The 17,808-nt window shown below is 35.6% G+C and overlaps 1 protein-coding gene and 1 non-coding gene across 5 annotated transcripts in view; both read left to right on the top strand.

The window, feature by feature from the left end:
* Window positions 1-17,808, top strand: part of MYO3A (myosin IIIA) — a 186,788-nt gene that overhangs the window by 115,541 nt on the left and 53,439 nt on the right. For all 4 annotated transcript variants that reach the window (XR_001594451.2, XM_016124960.2, XM_016124949.2 and 1 more), the window contains exons 19-22: window positions 2,168-2,315; window positions 12,666-12,819; window positions 14,323-14,411; window positions 16,381-16,510. Coding sequence is in view for 3 of the 4 variants with exons in the window: in XM_016124960.2 (XP_015980446.2) it covers window positions 2,168-2,315; window positions 12,666-12,819; window positions 14,323-14,411; window positions 16,381-16,510 (521 nt within the window). In the remaining variant the exon portion in view is untranslated. The remainder of the gene's footprint in view (window positions 1-2,167; window positions 2,316-12,665; window positions 12,820-14,322; window positions 14,412-16,380; window positions 16,511-17,808) is intronic.
* Window positions 2,011-2,117, top strand: LOC118608803. Its single transcript, XR_004953184.1, has one exon. It is a non-coding gene; the product is annotated as a U6 spliceosomal RNA (small nuclear RNA).

The following is a 17,808-nucleotide window of genomic DNA, read 5'->3' as shown; positions in this document are numbered from 1 at the left end:
TAAACATAAAAGACCATTTTATACACATTTCAGGCACGCAAGTCATTGTTATTTTTCCACCAAAATACACACCACACCATATTATTATTCAGTCAAAATTATTCACTCGAAAGTGCTTCTTTACCTCATAACAACTATGCCATCTGACTGGATCTGGCAATCACAATCTAATTTGCATATTAAAATTTAATGGTGAAATAGTTTGTATGTTCATGTGTGGCCATCTATCTATATGATGCCAAGCTTTCAGATGAAAATGAAAAAATTCAAAAAATTTTTAATTTCTGTATATTCCACAGAATGTAAGCTTGCTATTCAGAAATTTGCCTCATTTTATTAGTTATCATCTGCATGTTTGGCACCAAATGATACCTAGAAGAGTATGACTTCTAAATAGGTGATCTTTTGAAAATGCCTCTATAGCCAACCTGCCACATGATGACTTTCCTTCCCATACACTAGTGAAAACTATCCAAATCTTAGACTTCTAAATTTTTTGACAGAAAGTTTAAAAAATTAAAAAGAGGCCATTGTAATCATTTAGTTCAAACTGTTCCAGATTTACACTAAGATTGTGGAGAGCCCAGCTTCTGTGTCAGGCTTTGCCACCAACTGGCTGCATGATCCTGGGCAAGTTCCCACATTTCTCTTATGTCTCTTCCTCATTAGCTATTAAATGAGGGCATGGAATGACAAGTCAGTGGTCTTAATTGTTGGTAGGTATCTTGGAGCCTTTTAAGAACCTCTTGAAAATTATGTCCTTCACTGCAAAATTTAAAAAAATATATGTATTGACACATATCCACCAAAATATTGCACATGATTGTGATGTCAGACCATCAAAGGCCGTTAACAGATCCTAGTTTGAAAATCCCTGAGCTAGATCATCTCTTAGGTTCTCCTCTAAACATATTATTATACAAGTTGAATATTTATCTCCATGAGACCCTTGGGATAAATAGATGCTAAAAGAATAATCATATTGATTGAAACAGCATAAATGTTAACTTAAACACTTTGCCTCGTATAACCACATAAAATTAAACTTGCTACTCAAAAGAGGAACTTTCAATAGGATAGCTTTCCTTTTATCAGTCCCGTCACATATTCAAAGTGTTCTGTATCTCTGTGTTCTAAATTCAGTCAATTCCTCCTATGGAGAGCATCCTTCTTCAGTTCCCAGCATGCAGTTGCTGGCTGTCATTCACAAATCACTGCCTCACGCAACACTAAGAGTACAGTAGTTATGTAAATAGTAAACACCAAGAGAAATGTTTGTACTTTCCTTTTTAAATTCACATGAAAAGAACTTGGCAATGTATGCATTCCTTGGGGGAAGGACAAACTTTTGGGCCAAGTATCTAACCTTCAGTGAACTGCAGTAACCATTCTGGAGGAGCAGGAAGGAATGCATTTGGAGTATGTAATTATAAAATAATATTTAATTGTATTTTAAAGTATTTAATTATAAACTCAATCTACATATATTTGTAACTTTCTTCAGGTTACTATTTATTCTATATTAAAAAATTATGAGTCAATGACCCAATAATAAATAAGGATTCTTAAAAATAATTAAAATATTTTTAGCAAGATGTTATGATTGTTGTCCTAAAATTAAAGACTAAATATACTCTTTGACAGACTTTATGCTTTTCTGATATGATTTTTATTGAACATATTTTTACTGCATTCTGAGTGCTTAGTCAGGTTTTCCTTATGAATAATCAATCACTCAGAGCTGTGATCGTCTCATAAATCCATAGGAAAGAAGTTTCTTTTGTTCAAGTATATAAGATAGTATAGGAATGGTTTCTGTAGTGCAAAAAAAATATTGGCCATCTACATATTAAAATCGATGCTCCATAATTTGTTTATGTTCTACAAAGGGAAACTTTTTAAATTAAAACTTTCACTCTTAAGTGGGTATGCTTAGTAGTTTCTTAGCTAAATCAAAACATGTTTTCTGAGATGCCTTGCTTTACATTACCTCTTAAGAAAATAATTAGGGTACTCACTTCAGCAGCGCATATACTGAAATTGGAACAATACAGAGAAGATTAGCATAGCCCCTGCACAAGGATGACACGCAAATTCGTGAAGTGTTCCATATTAAAAAGGAAGGAAGGAAACAGGACTCCAAAATAATGCCTCTCTGATTTTCCAGTGGGAATGGTGATGAACTGAGCATTGGCATTCTGGATATATTTGGCTTTGAAAATTTCAAAAAAAATTCCTTTGAGCAGCTGTGTATTAACATTGCAAATGAACAAATTCAGTATTATTTCAATCAACATGTGTTTGCATGGGAACAGGTAAGTCTATATACTATAAAGATGCATGCATGTGTATGTTATATACAGAATTATACTAATGAAACAGGACCTAAATCATAGGTTTAAAGCCTTAAACATTTAACAAAGACAAAAAGGGATTTTTTTTTTTTGTTCTACTCCCATAGTAAAAACAAAAACGGACCAAAAAACTAATATGAATTAAGTGTGTGTTTATATGTGATGTTGATTGTACCCTTCTCCAAAACTTAGCAAGCCCGAGCCCTTGCAAAGAAAGAAGTTGCCTTTGGAAATTTAAGTAAGCAGATGCATCCAACTGTTTCTCTTTCTGTAGACTGCATTGCTGAAATTCTATTTGAAATTTAAATATCCATCTAAAATGCGTTAAACTTCAGAATTCCAGTAACTAAGCAACAACACAAGATAATGGGTTTGATGCAAATGCCATGAAATGGTAATTTTGTCAGGGTACAATGTGTAATTTATGATTCAGCTTCAAAAATATTCTTCCTCAGAGAAAAATCAGGGACTTACTTGAATTGCATTTGGCAAACCTGTAGTATTAAGACTATTTAAAATACTTTATCAAGTCTAAAAGAAATAGTCATAGTCAATATGTCTGTCATTTGTCTCCTTTAAATAACAGTAAATTGTTTTGTGTTTACTGATTACAACTGGAGTTTTTATTTAAATTTGAGATAAATTAGAGGTATGTGAACTTTTTTTGATTTAAAATATTTAGGCTAATTGAGAATTAACTTTGAAATTGCATTTTGTAAACAGTGGTCACAAAAGAAAATGCTTAGATCTTTATGTGTCTTAGGCCAAAAAAAAAAAAAGGACATAAATTTAAGATTTTATCTGTGTTTTCCCAGCTTGTATCTACCACAGGATTTTGTTCTTTTGAATATTTATGTCTCTCTCTCTCCCTCCACACATTTTTGTCCCCTTTTCCAGGCCTCTTCATTAGTGCCATCCCTTAGCCTACTATTATGATATGATAAAATCTCTTTAAAGTCTTTCCAAATAAAAGCCCTTCTCCATCTGGCTTGTCTCTGTAGCCGTGGTCCTCTCTCTCCCTTCATGGCCAAGCTCCTTGAAAGCATATTCCCAATATTCATTGCATTGCACTGATATCTTCCCCACCAGGTACAATGAGTCCACGGCATCTGGCTCTGACCTCCCCACTCCGCTGGAGCTACGCTTCCTCATCTCATCTGTCATTAGTATCAGAACCGTTTTAGTCACCACACTATTAGCCTTTCTGTAATTTTCAACCCTGTTAACACATTTCCGTTTTGGGAAAACCCCTCCTTTTGCCTCCCTATACCCATCTTTCTGTTTAGCTTCCTCTTTGATGGTTTCTTCCTTTACTCTTCCTGCGCCACCCCCTAAACCAACAGGTTCTCAACCCTGAATGCATTTTAGAATCTCTTGGGGATCTTTGTAAAATTCCAGTGCCCAGACCCTGCCCCAGACCAATTAAATCAGATCTCTTGAGATGAGACCCAGGCACTAATATTTTTTAAGCTTCCCAGTTTAATCCAGTGTGTAGCCAGTGTCGAGAATTACTGGCCTAAATACTAGCTCCCCAAAAGAGTTTTATCTTTGACCATCTTTTCATACTCACCAGGAGAGATGATCTCTTTCTGTTATTTCAGCCATCCTCGCCAAGCAAGTGATGTTCAAGTCCCCATCTTCAACCCACCCATCTGTCTGAACTCCTGGCCTCCACTTAGGACAGCTTCCAGAACTTTATCAAGAATTGAACATATCATCTCTCTCTCTCTCACTGTATTCTTTCTCAGTGAATGACCTCTCCATCTACTTTCTCAAACCAAAAATGTTGTATTTCATTTCTCATTACTGAAATCCATAAAATCAACAATACTTGTTCATCTCTCTCCTCTGTGCTCCCATGAATATATTTGACAGTGCAATCTGGTTTACATTTTTGCCTTTCTCACTAGGATATAATTACCCTGAGGTCAAAGATTGACCTTAATTTTTTATTTTATCTTCAGAGCCTGGCATACAGCAAGTGCTCAATAAATATTTATTAAATTAAGATCATCTTGCTTAAATACCTCATAGTGCTCACAGAATCCATTCTAGCCGGACACTGAAACAAGTAAATTTTTGGGATTTGGACTTTTCGATAGGGATTTATTAGCATTACTTGCTTCATGGAACCAGGTACATTTTCCTGTATTTCCCATCTGGTTATTTAACAGCTTCTGTTGGTATACCTCTGTTATTTTTCTCTTCCGAGCGTTGAGGTGAGAACCTAGTGTTATTGGAATTAGCCTTTAAAACAATATACCGAACTTTCTCTCAATAATTACATGCTTTTCGCTTTTTACAGAATGTTACAGTTTGCAATTCACTTTGAGTGATAGTCTTGCATTTCATCTACGATTCTAATACTCCTAATTCTTTTGTCTTTGGGTTTGCTACAAGTGAAACTGTTCTCTAAGGCCCTTTTTAAAATATCCTTGAGAGGCTTTTAAGACAAAACAACTCAAAATTGTCCCCACCCCAAAAGATTAAAAATTTAACTAGGATCCAGGATTATACAAAGCACTTTGAAGAATTAAGAACATTCCCAATCCTTTCAAGAGCCTTCCTAAGGTAACAACACAAGAACCCTTGCTTTATAATATTAAGGCCCAAGTATCAGGGATGAATGTATGATCTGGTAGATACAGGATTAGTAGTGATTCTCTTGATTTTAACATGGGGGTGCACATTTGTTTTTTGGTATTCTTTTAACTGTCACTTCCCTGCAAAGGCAAGAAATGTAACTGATAAATGCTACCTGTGGCTGTATGTATTACACAAACAGAAAACCAGAGAACACTTACACTAATTTATATAAATGTGAAACAGCTAGCAAGCCAAATCATTGATTAAAGTCATGATCACACTTTCTTTGGCCAAATATAATCACAGGTTTGACCTCACATAGAGCTCCTTTGTTTAATAATGCCATTGTTTCTTATCAGTAAGACATACTGTTCTTCCTTTCACGGACATACAAATGGTTTGGCCCATCTGGGCAAGACACAAGCTGAGGCAGCACCTTCACTAATGAAACAACTTCTGGTCCCACTAAAACCAACAAACATCTTTATTGACAGTTCTACAAAAATACAGATTGCTGAAAGAGTTTCCTTATTCACCTGAAGCTCAGTTTACATATAGTTTACACTGGGACATTCCAGCACAGCTGGTTTCATGAAGGTATTTTGAATGGCATTTTCCTGTTGCTTTCCATTAAAACAATGATCGTAGACGACAGAAAAACATTTGTAGTGAGTTTATGACAGTGACCTAATCCACAGTTTGCTGGGTAGATAGTTTCATGTTTCTTGGAATGGTTGCCTCTAGCTTATCATTACTTTGAACGTGTTTTTAAATTTGGGATTTAAATCCGTTTTCAACTTGCCAGCAGCTCTGCCTCCTTTCTCCTTATCGCCTGTTTTTATAGGGATATAACTTGTATTCCTCAGAATCTCAACACCCAACTGAGAACATCCAGAACTCGTGTCCTTTTTTTCTCCTTATTATCTAGATATTTAGAATATCTAAGACAGCTGGTCTGTGGTAGCATCGTTTTCTACTGTGTATATAGTTCCTGAAATTTTTCTGGTGTTTGATATTTCATAATATTTGAAACTTGCGTACTTTTCCAGCACTAGAACAACCGTTTTATATATACTGAATTTAATAAAATTTAAAGTGATAATTTGTATCTGAAAACCATTGTTTGAACATTAGATGATACTCTAGGTCAATGAGGAGTATAGTTGCAATCTTTTAAAATAACAAACTTAAACTCTTCTAAATGAGTTGCAACTGAAAAAGTATGTAATTTTTCTCTGAATATTATTCACTCCACAAATAAAGTATTCCTATTCCAGCCTTCCCCGTTACATTCATGTAGAGTAATTTTGATTATTTACTTTCATATTTTTCAAGAAGTGTTTAGTTAGCAGCTCAAAGGACAGCAAACAAGTTGTCCTATTTCCAATAAAAGAGGCATCTTTCAGCTAAATCCCACAATACTGAATCTCCACAATAATTATCTAGCCAAGATTTGGGAAAGGGGGTGCTTTTTTTCATTTTCTGGTTTCCTTCCATGTATAAGAGAGCTCAACTGTAATTAAATGTGATAAAAAGCTTGACATTTTCTTCAAATTTGAATCATGCTGGTGCTGTAGTGGTGGTTTTTTCCCTGTGTTTTAATTTTGCACTGTGGTACAATTACTATATAGAACATACTAAAAAAAAATGGACCTTGTTCCCTACAAGTTTAGGTTTCAGATCAGGGGGAATGCACACCAACCATTGAAGTCACCCATGGGCATGATTTGAATTGGAACAAATGCCATTGTTCTTTAGGGCCTTGATGATAATACAAAGCATTGTTCTAGAATCCTGAAGATGCACTCTGATTCCTTATATGCCTATTTATACCTAGGATAAACTTTCTTACTCATTAGTGCAGCTCATCTTTGTGGCTATTAACTGAAGTAAAGTTCACTTTTAAAGTGAGCTATCAATATTTCTATGTATACAGGGATAAGCCGTTACAAATATTATGTCTATATGTACCCATGAGTTTAGAATTAAAAGTCAGAAGTCATTTTATGGGCAGGAAACTATTTACAGCATGTAATGGAAACAATAACTGTGATTATGGCTCTGGCTTCGCCTGTGGAAAGTGATGTGTATGACTTTCATCCCCAGCTGTTCATATCTTAAATATTAAAGCATATGAGAGTTTTTAATGTGGGCTCCAACACATAAGCTGTGGCAGTTAAAAATAACAAAGATTCATTCAAGTATGTAATATCTATATTTTTAACTTTTCTACTTCATAAAGTAAAAAGAATCAGTCATGGAATAAAAAATATATGTGGATGATTCAGAATAAACCCCTTATAAATGTCTTCAAATTGTTTTGCTTGCAAAGTGTGAATTTTTATTTTATATCCAACTTTCTTCCCTGTTGAGCCATATGTGTGCTCTGGGGGTAGCTTTTGTCTTACGTTAGCTTTCAACTGATAGAGGCTATTTTTATTTTCATAGGCATTTTCTTTAAGCATTAAAATAGCCATACATTTAAGAAACCGTTGATGCAACAAATCCTTCCTTCTAACCACTTGGCCAAGACTTGGGTTACTGTTCGAGATCACACACAAATGTTGCTTAAGCTTCTCACATACTGGGAGACCATGGAAGTAGTTAACCAAATGCTTAGATACGTGTGGGGCAGCCCCTGGCTGGGGACATGTCGCCCTCCCCTGTACCCCTCCCCTCGTCCCTCACTGCACAGTCTGTTTCTCTGTCATCACTGAACTGGGATCAGCACCCTGAATGCGATGTGGGAATTTGAGGTGCTCATTTGATAATCTGATAACATTTTTTAAAAATCTTTTAATTGTGATAAATAATACTTTTCCATGAGGTATACAAGTAGGAGCATAGATCCATACAATCACTGGAGTTTTCTATATGTGAGGTTAGAGCATTCTATTGACAAACTGAAATAAATTTTTTTTTTTGGTAAGGATTTAAACATGACATGAAAGAGATATTGGTATGTGGAGAATTACATTTCTGAATTCCTAACTAAAATGCCTCTTAAGCCATACCTGTCAAAGGAATATAAATTTGTAAACTCCTTTATGGCTTTTAGAGAGTTTTTGAGAGTAGGTCTATACACAAAATTAGAATTTTCATCTTAACATGCATTATATAACTCGTTCTGAAAAAAGAAGCTGCTCTAGGGAGCACCATTTAAAATTCCTCCAAAGTTCATTCAATATATGTGAAATAAAACATGTACGTTTTATTAGGAATTATACGAAATACTTTCCCATTGTCACTTATCAAATTCTGAACCAATGACCCATGTCATCTCAGGTGAGGGATGATCAGTATCCCCACAGACCAACAGGATCACTGGGATCAGCTATGAATAGAAACAGGAAGAAAGATTTCAAATCGTGAATTTTACTTCACATTGAGTTCAGATTTTTACTGCATGGATATTACCACTTAGTTTTCTTCATTTTTAGCTTTTTAAAATACTTAATTACTTCAGTACAATGTTATTACTAGAAATAATATGTCTGTAGAGAAAGAAATGATAAAGCAAATGTGGTAAAATGTTAGCAATTAGTAAATTTGGGTAAAGGGAAAATGTGAGTTCTTTGTACTATTTCAGTTTTTATTTAAGTTTCGAATTATTTCCAAAAAAAAGTGACATAAGTTTCTTATTTCACTATAATAAATATGCTCAATTCACCCCTAAATCCTCGATTTTCAGCCTTTACAATCAACCTCTTAGGATGAAAAGGATTTTTGTCAATGGTTAGAATGAGTAACTTCTCAATGGTTTCTTTCCACTGCGAGAAATGTTTCTGCAAATGTGTATACTCACATGAGCAGTTGGTGAGTAGGAGTTCTTTTACTAAAGGACAGACTTCAGGGACTCAATACGTTTCTGTGGCTTCTTTCACTTTGCAAATATTCTGTCAACAGAACATTTATTTATTCATTAAGTTTTACAACACTTTCAGGCAATTTTGGCATTTTGAAATGTTAGAACTGGAAGAAACCTAAATAGATCACCTGTATTTCACAGATAAAAATGACTCCCTGTGACTTGTCCAAGGCTCTTGTGCTGCTTAAACAAAGCCAGAACCAGAATCCGGGGCTGGTGATACCTATCCTGTCTTCCATGAACAGAAAAATAAGCAAAGTTGAGAAGAAACAAAGTAATCTCTCATGCAGAAGGAAAGGGCACTCCATCTATTTAACAGAAAGGAAAGAAGGGAGGAACAAGAGAGGATGGGAGGGAGGAAAAGAAAGAAAGAGAGAGACAGTGTTTTCATCTGAAAGGCCAAGGAGAATCAACATAAGGCAGGAAAGAAGGAAACTAGAGAGCAGAGTAGCACTCGGCAGGTGTTGGTGGCGACAGACCCATAGCAACTAGAGCCACTGGAGACCACCTAACAGGAGGGTACAGTACTAGAAAAGAGAATACACAAAAGTAAAGAACTCCTAGGATGTTCCTTCCAGGTTTGAATGGAAAGGCAGAGAGAGCACAGCAGGGACTCTGCCTTTTTCATCTTCACTTCTACCTTCCTAAGCCCCATCTACCTCTAAACATGCACGTAGTAGGTGCGCCTCAAATATCTGAAGAATTTCAGTGTGTGACATCTTCTACAATGACCTAAACAGCTGTTCCCGCCACACACTGAGATGAATTTCAAATACCCTCTTTGGATAGACGTCCCATTCATTCTTCCTCCCATGATTTGAACTGAGTAGAAACATTTTTTAAAATGGACTAAACCTTAAAAACAAAAGAGATACACGTGGTTGAGCAGAATAGAGAGTGATTGGTTGGGGACAGGGGTAGCCGATTCAGTCTGGGAGATGAGGGAAGGTCTCTGCGGACGGGAGACCTAAATGACGAGAATGGAGCCATTGTTGTGATATTAACGTGTGCTGAGCAATCGATGTTTAATTCTCCACCTGCCGTGGAAGCTTGCAGCCTCTCTCAGCCTGTGGTGACCACCCTTCTGTGCTGCCATGTGACTCTGAGGACTCAATTTAGTCATCTGAAATCTCTCCTGGGGTGACACCTTGGCCCCAGATGTTTAAGCTTGCTATCATAACCCACACTCAAAATTCAGTGAAAAACATGGGAGAATTTGCCTCTGCCATGAGGTTTTCTCATGTCCAGGTCTTATTATTTATATCGCCCTCTTGATATACACTCAAAATGATCATTCATCTTTTTTCAAAAGAGAATTCAGGCCATCTGAACAGAGCAGGGATTATATATGCTAAACAGCTCAGCTTTACTGCAGTTTATAATTCTACTGATCAGCTTTAAAGGTATTTTTAATATACAGAGCATAGCAGAGGACTTTCTGGAGAGTTTTGTGAGCTCATTTCTCTGCATATACTTAATAACAACTAAGCATTTTGAGATCATAACTGTTATAAAATATATAACATTGTTCTAGTTGTGGTCATTTTACTAAAAATGCTTTAGAAATCCTGAGTAATAGCATCTTTTTCTCCATTGGTTTGCCTGAAGTCCATAATACTCACGAGTATCTTAAAGGGGATCTCCTTGTTTCCCAAGTTACTCATCTCTGTTCTGCGTGACCTGCCACAAACGCATTCAGTGGATTTTGACACTGCCAAATAGAAATGACAAATGCATTGATTTAGACCTTAACCTCATGCGCTTTCTATATAAAACATACAAAACCTCCTTTGAACTTTGCAGTTGCCATTAAGCTATAATATGCTGTCAGAATAATGTGTCTAATAGGAAAGTAATTCCAGGTCTATGTACTTCTCCCAAGGTTACCTTCAAAGGACAAAGCTGTGAAACTTCAAGACATCGTTTCCATGGTTTTTTTTATACTAGATAAACTAAATGTCTTTCAGGTGATGTACCTTTTAGACCAGTGGGTCCTGTCTCATTTTTATGTATTAGATTTTGTTTTATTTAATATATATATATATATATATATATATATATATAAATTTCTGCTGACACCCTTGAAATGAGATTTCAATTTCATAAGGCTCCAAAAGTAGCCATTAAAATTTTTGCTTATCAAATGCCCCACCTGTCATTGGCTACATTCTTTCATGAAGTTGCCAGGAGTAAATTCTCTTTCTCTGAACTCTCGTTATATGTGCTACATAGTTTTTTTTTTTTTTTTATGGTGACATTGGTTAATGAAATCCAATAAGTTTCAGCTGTACACTTTAACAGTAAGGCATACACACACACACACACACACACACATATATTTATATATAGTGTGTTTACCTCGCATAGTTAGATTTCTTTCTGTCACCGCATGTTTGACCCCCTTTACCCCATCTACCTCCCCCCTCCCCTCTGGTAACCACTAGTCTATAGTCCATGTCCATGAGTCTCTGTTTGTCCTATTCATTTGTTGCTTTTAGGTTTATATCCCACATATAAGTGATACCATGTGAGTTTCAACTTTTTCTGTCTGGCTTATTTCACTTAGCATGATTATCTCAAGGTCCATCCAATGGTGTATAGCATTTATCTGTCGCATCTTAACCTTGCATTTTGAATAGTTATTTACTAAACTTATCACTCAAGTTATATTTTAAATCCACTGAAGACAGGGAATTTGTCTTAAACATCTCTTTATCACCCATCACAGTGCCTGATTATAAGATGTTTAACAAACTCACTTAATGAATTAAAGAATATGATAAACTATATTAAAATAAAATACATAAATGAAAATAGCCTGTAATAATTTTAATTTGTGAATCAGGCAGGACACTGACCAAGTCGGTGGTTATCTGACACATTTCCCCAGTAATAGTTTCTTTCTCATCTGAGAATGGGGAGTACCCTACATGTAAACATCGCTACAAGTCATCATTCAGAGGTCATGTGTGTCCTTAGAGCCTGCGGCACCGGAAAAGGGACACAGTATGAAGGTTAAGCCATAGAAACAAATATCTGCACAATTCTTCATGTCCCTTTTGTAAGATAAATCATCAGCACCTGTGTTGCGCTGGTATCATGGTCATACAGGGATTATTGTTCATCATTTTTATCTTATGCATCTTATACTCAAAAGTAAATGATTATCAATGTACCAGACCTTTTTACTTTGTTAGATGAAGAGTGTGACCTCCATTGAGTACATGGGAAAATGGAAGTTTCTAGAGTATGAGAATGTCAAAGGCTTATGTGGCTAGTTAAGTGGGAGAGCCCATACGAACCCTTGAGTTCTGAGTTTTCAATCCACTGGCGTTCCTGTGATCCCCAGTTGTCCTCCTACTAAGAGCGTAAATGTTATCATGACCAAAAGTTAATGTTTACGAAAGATTTATTGCTGGATCTAGATAAAGGCTTAAATGGGGAGAAGTGTAACCTAAGATATACCTAATTAATGTTCTATATATTCTGGAGCATAATTTTATTACTGGTTATTAACAGCACATTCTCTCGCATTTTGAAATCTGCAATTCTAATATAGAGACTAGAAACTTTTCGTTACTGCCCTTAGTAGAAGTGATGTTTGCTGACTTTAATGAACTAGCACTTCTAGGGAGAGAAAAATATAATGACACCTTCAGTGTCAGATCAAGGTCAGAGGGTACAATTTATTATAATACATATAAAGTAGGATTTTAAGTCATTACTGTGGAGCTACATATTCACAAAATTTTAGGTGAATTATTTTCTTTTAACAATAACTTTTTTCACATATAGTTACCATGAATCAAGCGAATTTTTAAAGTGAATTTTTCTGTGTGTATCATGTCCCACTACAGAATGAATATGTAAATGAAGATATCGATGCCAGAGTTATTGAATATGAAGATAACAGGCCCCTCCTAGACATGTTTCTGCAGAAGCCAATGGGTTTACTCTCCTTACTCGATGAAGAAAGTAGATTTCCCAAGGCTACCGACCAGACTCTCATAGGTGAGTCTTACATCTAGTATGTCTGTATCATTTTCTGATACAGTCATGTAATTCTGAATGATTAAAAAATATTTTTAATTATCGTGAAGAAAATAGCTGTCACAAAGCCTGCCTACCTGACTTTAAAGAAGAGGCTTTGGATCTAATACCTGGACCAGTGAATGTTTATCATAGGGTGAAATACTTAGTTACAAGTTAAACAGGTATAGACATTGGCCTTTTCCTTACAAGAGAGCCCCACCCATAGGATCTTGTGTCAGAAATGACCTTAGAAATTATCCAGCACAAAATTAGAGATTGGAAGTCAGGGCAAAAGGATAGCTCAAGTATTTGAAAAGAATTAGCTTATGGGGAAGAAATAAATTCATCTGTGACATTCTAGTCATTTGTCTATTAGAGGCAAATAGCCTCAAATACTTTAATAATCTCCGAGTTACACACTACATTAATAAATGTTCTTGATAATAATCTGAGTCATTAAGAAATGTTAAACATTGATTTTCTGTTTGAGAAGGCAGAGATGTGTATACTATATTTAAAATATTATCATCTAAAATGTTAAAATAAATTTTCTGCTCTTTAAATTAAAAAAAAAACACACACACACACATTTTTCAGCTATCTGAAAAAATCATTTTTTATGGAACACCATACTCCCTGGTGGTAGGAGATATTCATTATGTGCCATCAATAACCTGCAGAAAATTTAGATTCACTTTTTCTCTCATTTACTTTCGGTGATATAGAGTCTGTTTCTTACCATTCAGTCAGTAGTACTGCTTCCTTCTGACTCACTAATTGGTTTATTCTCTCCTCTAATTGGGCAATACTAATGGGGAAAAAAAGAACCCCAAGATTGTGGGGGAAATCACTTCACAGCAGTCACTTGATTTTAATGTTAAATATTCCTTCTCAAACATGGCATAAAAAGTTTTCTGAGGACAGTAAAATCATTATAGAAATGTAACTGCCTTTATGATCTTAATGTGTTTCCTATGTAATCAACAATATAGCTCCCCTAATAGAAAAGAGAGAACATGCCCTATTTCTTGGCCCATGGCTTCACTTCAGACTGTGTTTCATGAACCTCTAATGAGTCAGTTTCCAGTCATTCCCTCCCTCTGAAAATGTGGTCTCCAAACCGGGAACATCAGCATCACCTAAGAACTTGCTAGCAATGTAACTTCTTGGATCCCATTCCGGACCTACTGAGTCAGAAACCTTAGGAGCGGGATTCTGCAATCTGTGTTTTAATAGGCCCTACAGGGTTCTTACTAAGGTTTGAGAGCCACTGTTCTAAATCATAATGAAATGGTAAAATTCATGATCTTGAGTTTTCCCTTGCCATATACAATTACACTTCAAATCTGCTTATATTAACTATGTAAAATTTTCTTTTCTGACTGCATGTTGTCCATTTTATGGTGAAAAAGATGATTCTGTCAATATTTGTTGAAGATTTCCTACATGCTTGATATTGGAGTTCAATTTTTTTTTCTGTAGAAAAATTTGAAGGTAACCTAAAATCACAGTACTTCTGGAGGCCCAAAAGAATGGAACTTAGTTTTGGAATTCACCATTTTGCAGGAAAGGTAAGAACTTTGAAGAACTATAACTGAGTTTCTCTTCAGTCTTTCATCAAATAATAAAGGTAAAGATCAACATGAAAATTATGGCCCAAAATATTGAGAGATGATTACAATGAGGTAGCTATCCATTCCTGCCCCTGTCTGGCCCTACCTGACTCTGCTCTCCAACGTCCTGCAATCTGTGCTGTCATTTGTCAACTGTTCCCACTCCAGAACATCCACTTCTAACATCTGTCTTAAAAAAGTAAAAAAAAAAAAATTATTTTTTTAGTTCAACAAACACAAAGTGGTAGTTATTCTAGAGGAATTTGTATTAAGACACTAAGGGAAAACAAGAAAAGAAAGAGACAAGCCTCTGATCTTGACATCTGGCTTTGGGTGAGATGGGCTGGCAATGGGCCCCTACTTTTTCCTTCTTTGAATGGTAGCTGGGAACCTTTACTATAAACTGCGTTTTTCAAACCTTAGGTGCTTCTCTCTCCACTGTAGCCTTTGACTCTCTTCCCTCCCAACAAGAGGAGGTGCCGGGCTGGAGGTATGGTCAGATAACTGAGCTAACCTAGAGATGGAATTGGCTAATGGACTGTTATGCATTTAGACAAAGAAGTGTTTATGTGTTGACAGATCCCCATTCCCACACGAGAGCAAAGCTCAGAGCCCAGAGGACACTTTCCTTCCCTTCTGTAGAAGATAACGGGTCATTCCCTCACAATGACGTTATAAATGTTGGAGGACTAAGAAGATATACCAAAATCATGAAAGAATGCTATGAATTAGAAGTACATCAAATAAAATAGAATCTTGACTGTTCTAGTTTACTAGAACTATATTTCACAAACTTCAATATTCTACAGATTTTTGTCATTAAAAAAAATGTACCTTAACTATTTATAGTTATAGCCTCTCTCATGATTTTTAGCATATGATTTTCCAAAGAAGCCTCCTTTAAGACATCCATTAAGAATTGCCTATGGTCATTTTAACCAGTTTTTAATAATTGTTTTATTTTGCTTGGGCTGCCATAACAAAAATACTACAGTCAGGGAGGCTTAACCAACAGACATTTATTTTTACAGTTCTGGAGACTAAAACTTCAAGACCAAGGTTCCAGCAGGGTTGGTGCCTGTGAGGCCTCTCTTCCTGCCTTGCAGACAGGCCCGCCTTCTCGTTGTATTCTCATATCCCTTTCCTCTGTGTACATGGGGGGGGGGGGGAGAGAGAGAGAGAGAGAGAGAGAGAGAGAGAGAGAGAGAAGGAGAGAAGGAGAGAATGAGATCTGGTGTGTCTTCCTCTTCTTATAAAGACATTAGTCCTATTGGATTAGGATCCCATCCTTACGACCTCATTTAACCTTAATGACCGTATCTCCAAACACAGTCACATTAGAGGTTAGGATTCCTCATACTAAGTATGGAAGGACACAATTCAGTCCATAACCATATTGAACCATCCTCCAGAAATCTTTGGGTTATACTGATCTTTAGAAAGCCTTAAAGTTATTTAGAAGTGCCAGAAACATAAACACCCACTGTGTACTTAGACAACAGTACTGCTGAGACAAAAATCTGTAATGTCCAATCTACTGTGGTGAATCAATTATCATAGAAATGAGAATGTCTGGGTGGCCCCAGTGTACTTCCTCTACGCTATTCCCAACCCTCCAAATAGAGAAAGGAAACATCAAATTTCCAACATAATAAATGGGAGGAATCAAACTTCTTTTCTCATTTCAACCCAGATAAAATCTGTGAGACACAAATTTTTCTCTGACAAGATTTACTATAAACCTAGAGAGGTTTGCTTTTCCAACCAAGTTGTAAGGGGGTACCTTTATAAATCTTTGTATACCTGTCACTTAGCACAGAGTAAGCTCTCAATCAATATATTGATGATGATGATGATGATGATGATAACGATGATGATAATTCATGGTGATATTCATTGTGATAATGATAGCATAATTTATCAACAGGTCCTCTATAATGCAACTGGGTTCTTAGCTAAAAATAGAGACTCTCTTCCAACTGATATTGTGCTACTTTTGAGGTCATCAGAAAATAGTGTAATTCGGCAACTAGTCAACCACCCTCTGACAAAAACAGGTAAGCTCAGGCAATTTCCTTTAAATGAGATTTTCAGAGCCAAGTAAGTAGTTTCTGACTGTGATTTTCATGAGTCAGTTGTTCACGTTGTTTTAGTGTTGGCTCCCCAAATATGCAGTTATTAATATCTTCTGCCCAGATTACCAGAAGAAAATAATAAAATGTAAAGAAGCTAGATTTTCATTAAAGAAAAATGTTTGAAGCATACACCAGAAAATATGGTGGCATCCTCACTACTCATTGGGAGAATATACTCACCTACAGAGGGTTCAGAATTTGCTAATATTTCAGGAGCGGACAATTTTTGGGTGGTTCTTTGAGGTTCTACAGGTTTAATGAGCCCTGCCTTAATGGTTAAAAACTCATGTCACTTTGTTTCATCTAACTATACAAACTTGGATTTAAAAAATATATTTTTTACATTTTTTAAGTAGAATAAATGTAGTTTGGGTTGTTTTTCTTCATTGGAGTTTAAAATCATTCTCTACATCTCTTTTTTATAGTTTTATTTAAGTATAATTAACATGATAAACAGCACATATTTTAGACAGTAAAATTTGATGAATTTTTGACATACATAAACACCTATAAAACCATCATCACGATCAATAGTGAACCTACTTTTCACCCCCAAATGATGTTTCCTTGTGATATTTTATAATCTTTCCCTATACCCTCCCTACCCTATTCAATTTTTCTAGCATCATTCATTGAAAAGATTGTTCTTTTCTGCATTGAACTTTTTTGGGCACTAAAATCAATTGACTATATATGTATAGGTCTATTTCTTGACTCTCTACTGTGTGTCACTGTTATTTATCTTTATGCCAGTAATGCATGTCTTGATTACAGTGGCTTTATAAAAAAAATTGTGAAATCAGATAGTGTAAATACCCAACTTTGTTCTCTTTTCTCAGAGTTGATTAGGCAATTATAATTCCTTTGCTTTTCACATAACCTTTAGAACGAGCTTGTCAACTTTTACCAAAAATCCTGGTGAGACTTTATTGGGATGTACTGAAGCTATTGGATTAATTTTGATAGAAATTATATATTCACAATATTGGGTCTTCTAATTAGGAAGCACAATGCAATCTCCATTGATTTAGGTCTTCTTTAATTTCTCTCAGCAATATTTCGTAGTTTTCATTATAAGAGTCTTGCACATCTTTTGCCAAATTATCTGCTAGTATATCACATTTTAAGCTCTTATAAATGATTATTTTTAATTTGAGTTCTGTGTGTTGTTGAATAGAAATCCAGCTGACTTTTGTATGTTCATCTTTTTCTCTGCCATG

Source organism: Rousettus aegyptiacus, unplaced genomic scaffold (genome assembly GCF_014176215.1).
Source record: "Rousettus aegyptiacus isolate mRouAeg1 unplaced genomic scaffold, mRouAeg1.p scaffold_m13_p_10, whole genome shotgun sequence".
NCBI lineage: Eukaryota > Metazoa > Chordata > Mammalia > Chiroptera > Pteropodidae > Rousettus > Rousettus aegyptiacus.
This window is presented reverse-complemented; position numbering and strand designations above follow the sequence as displayed.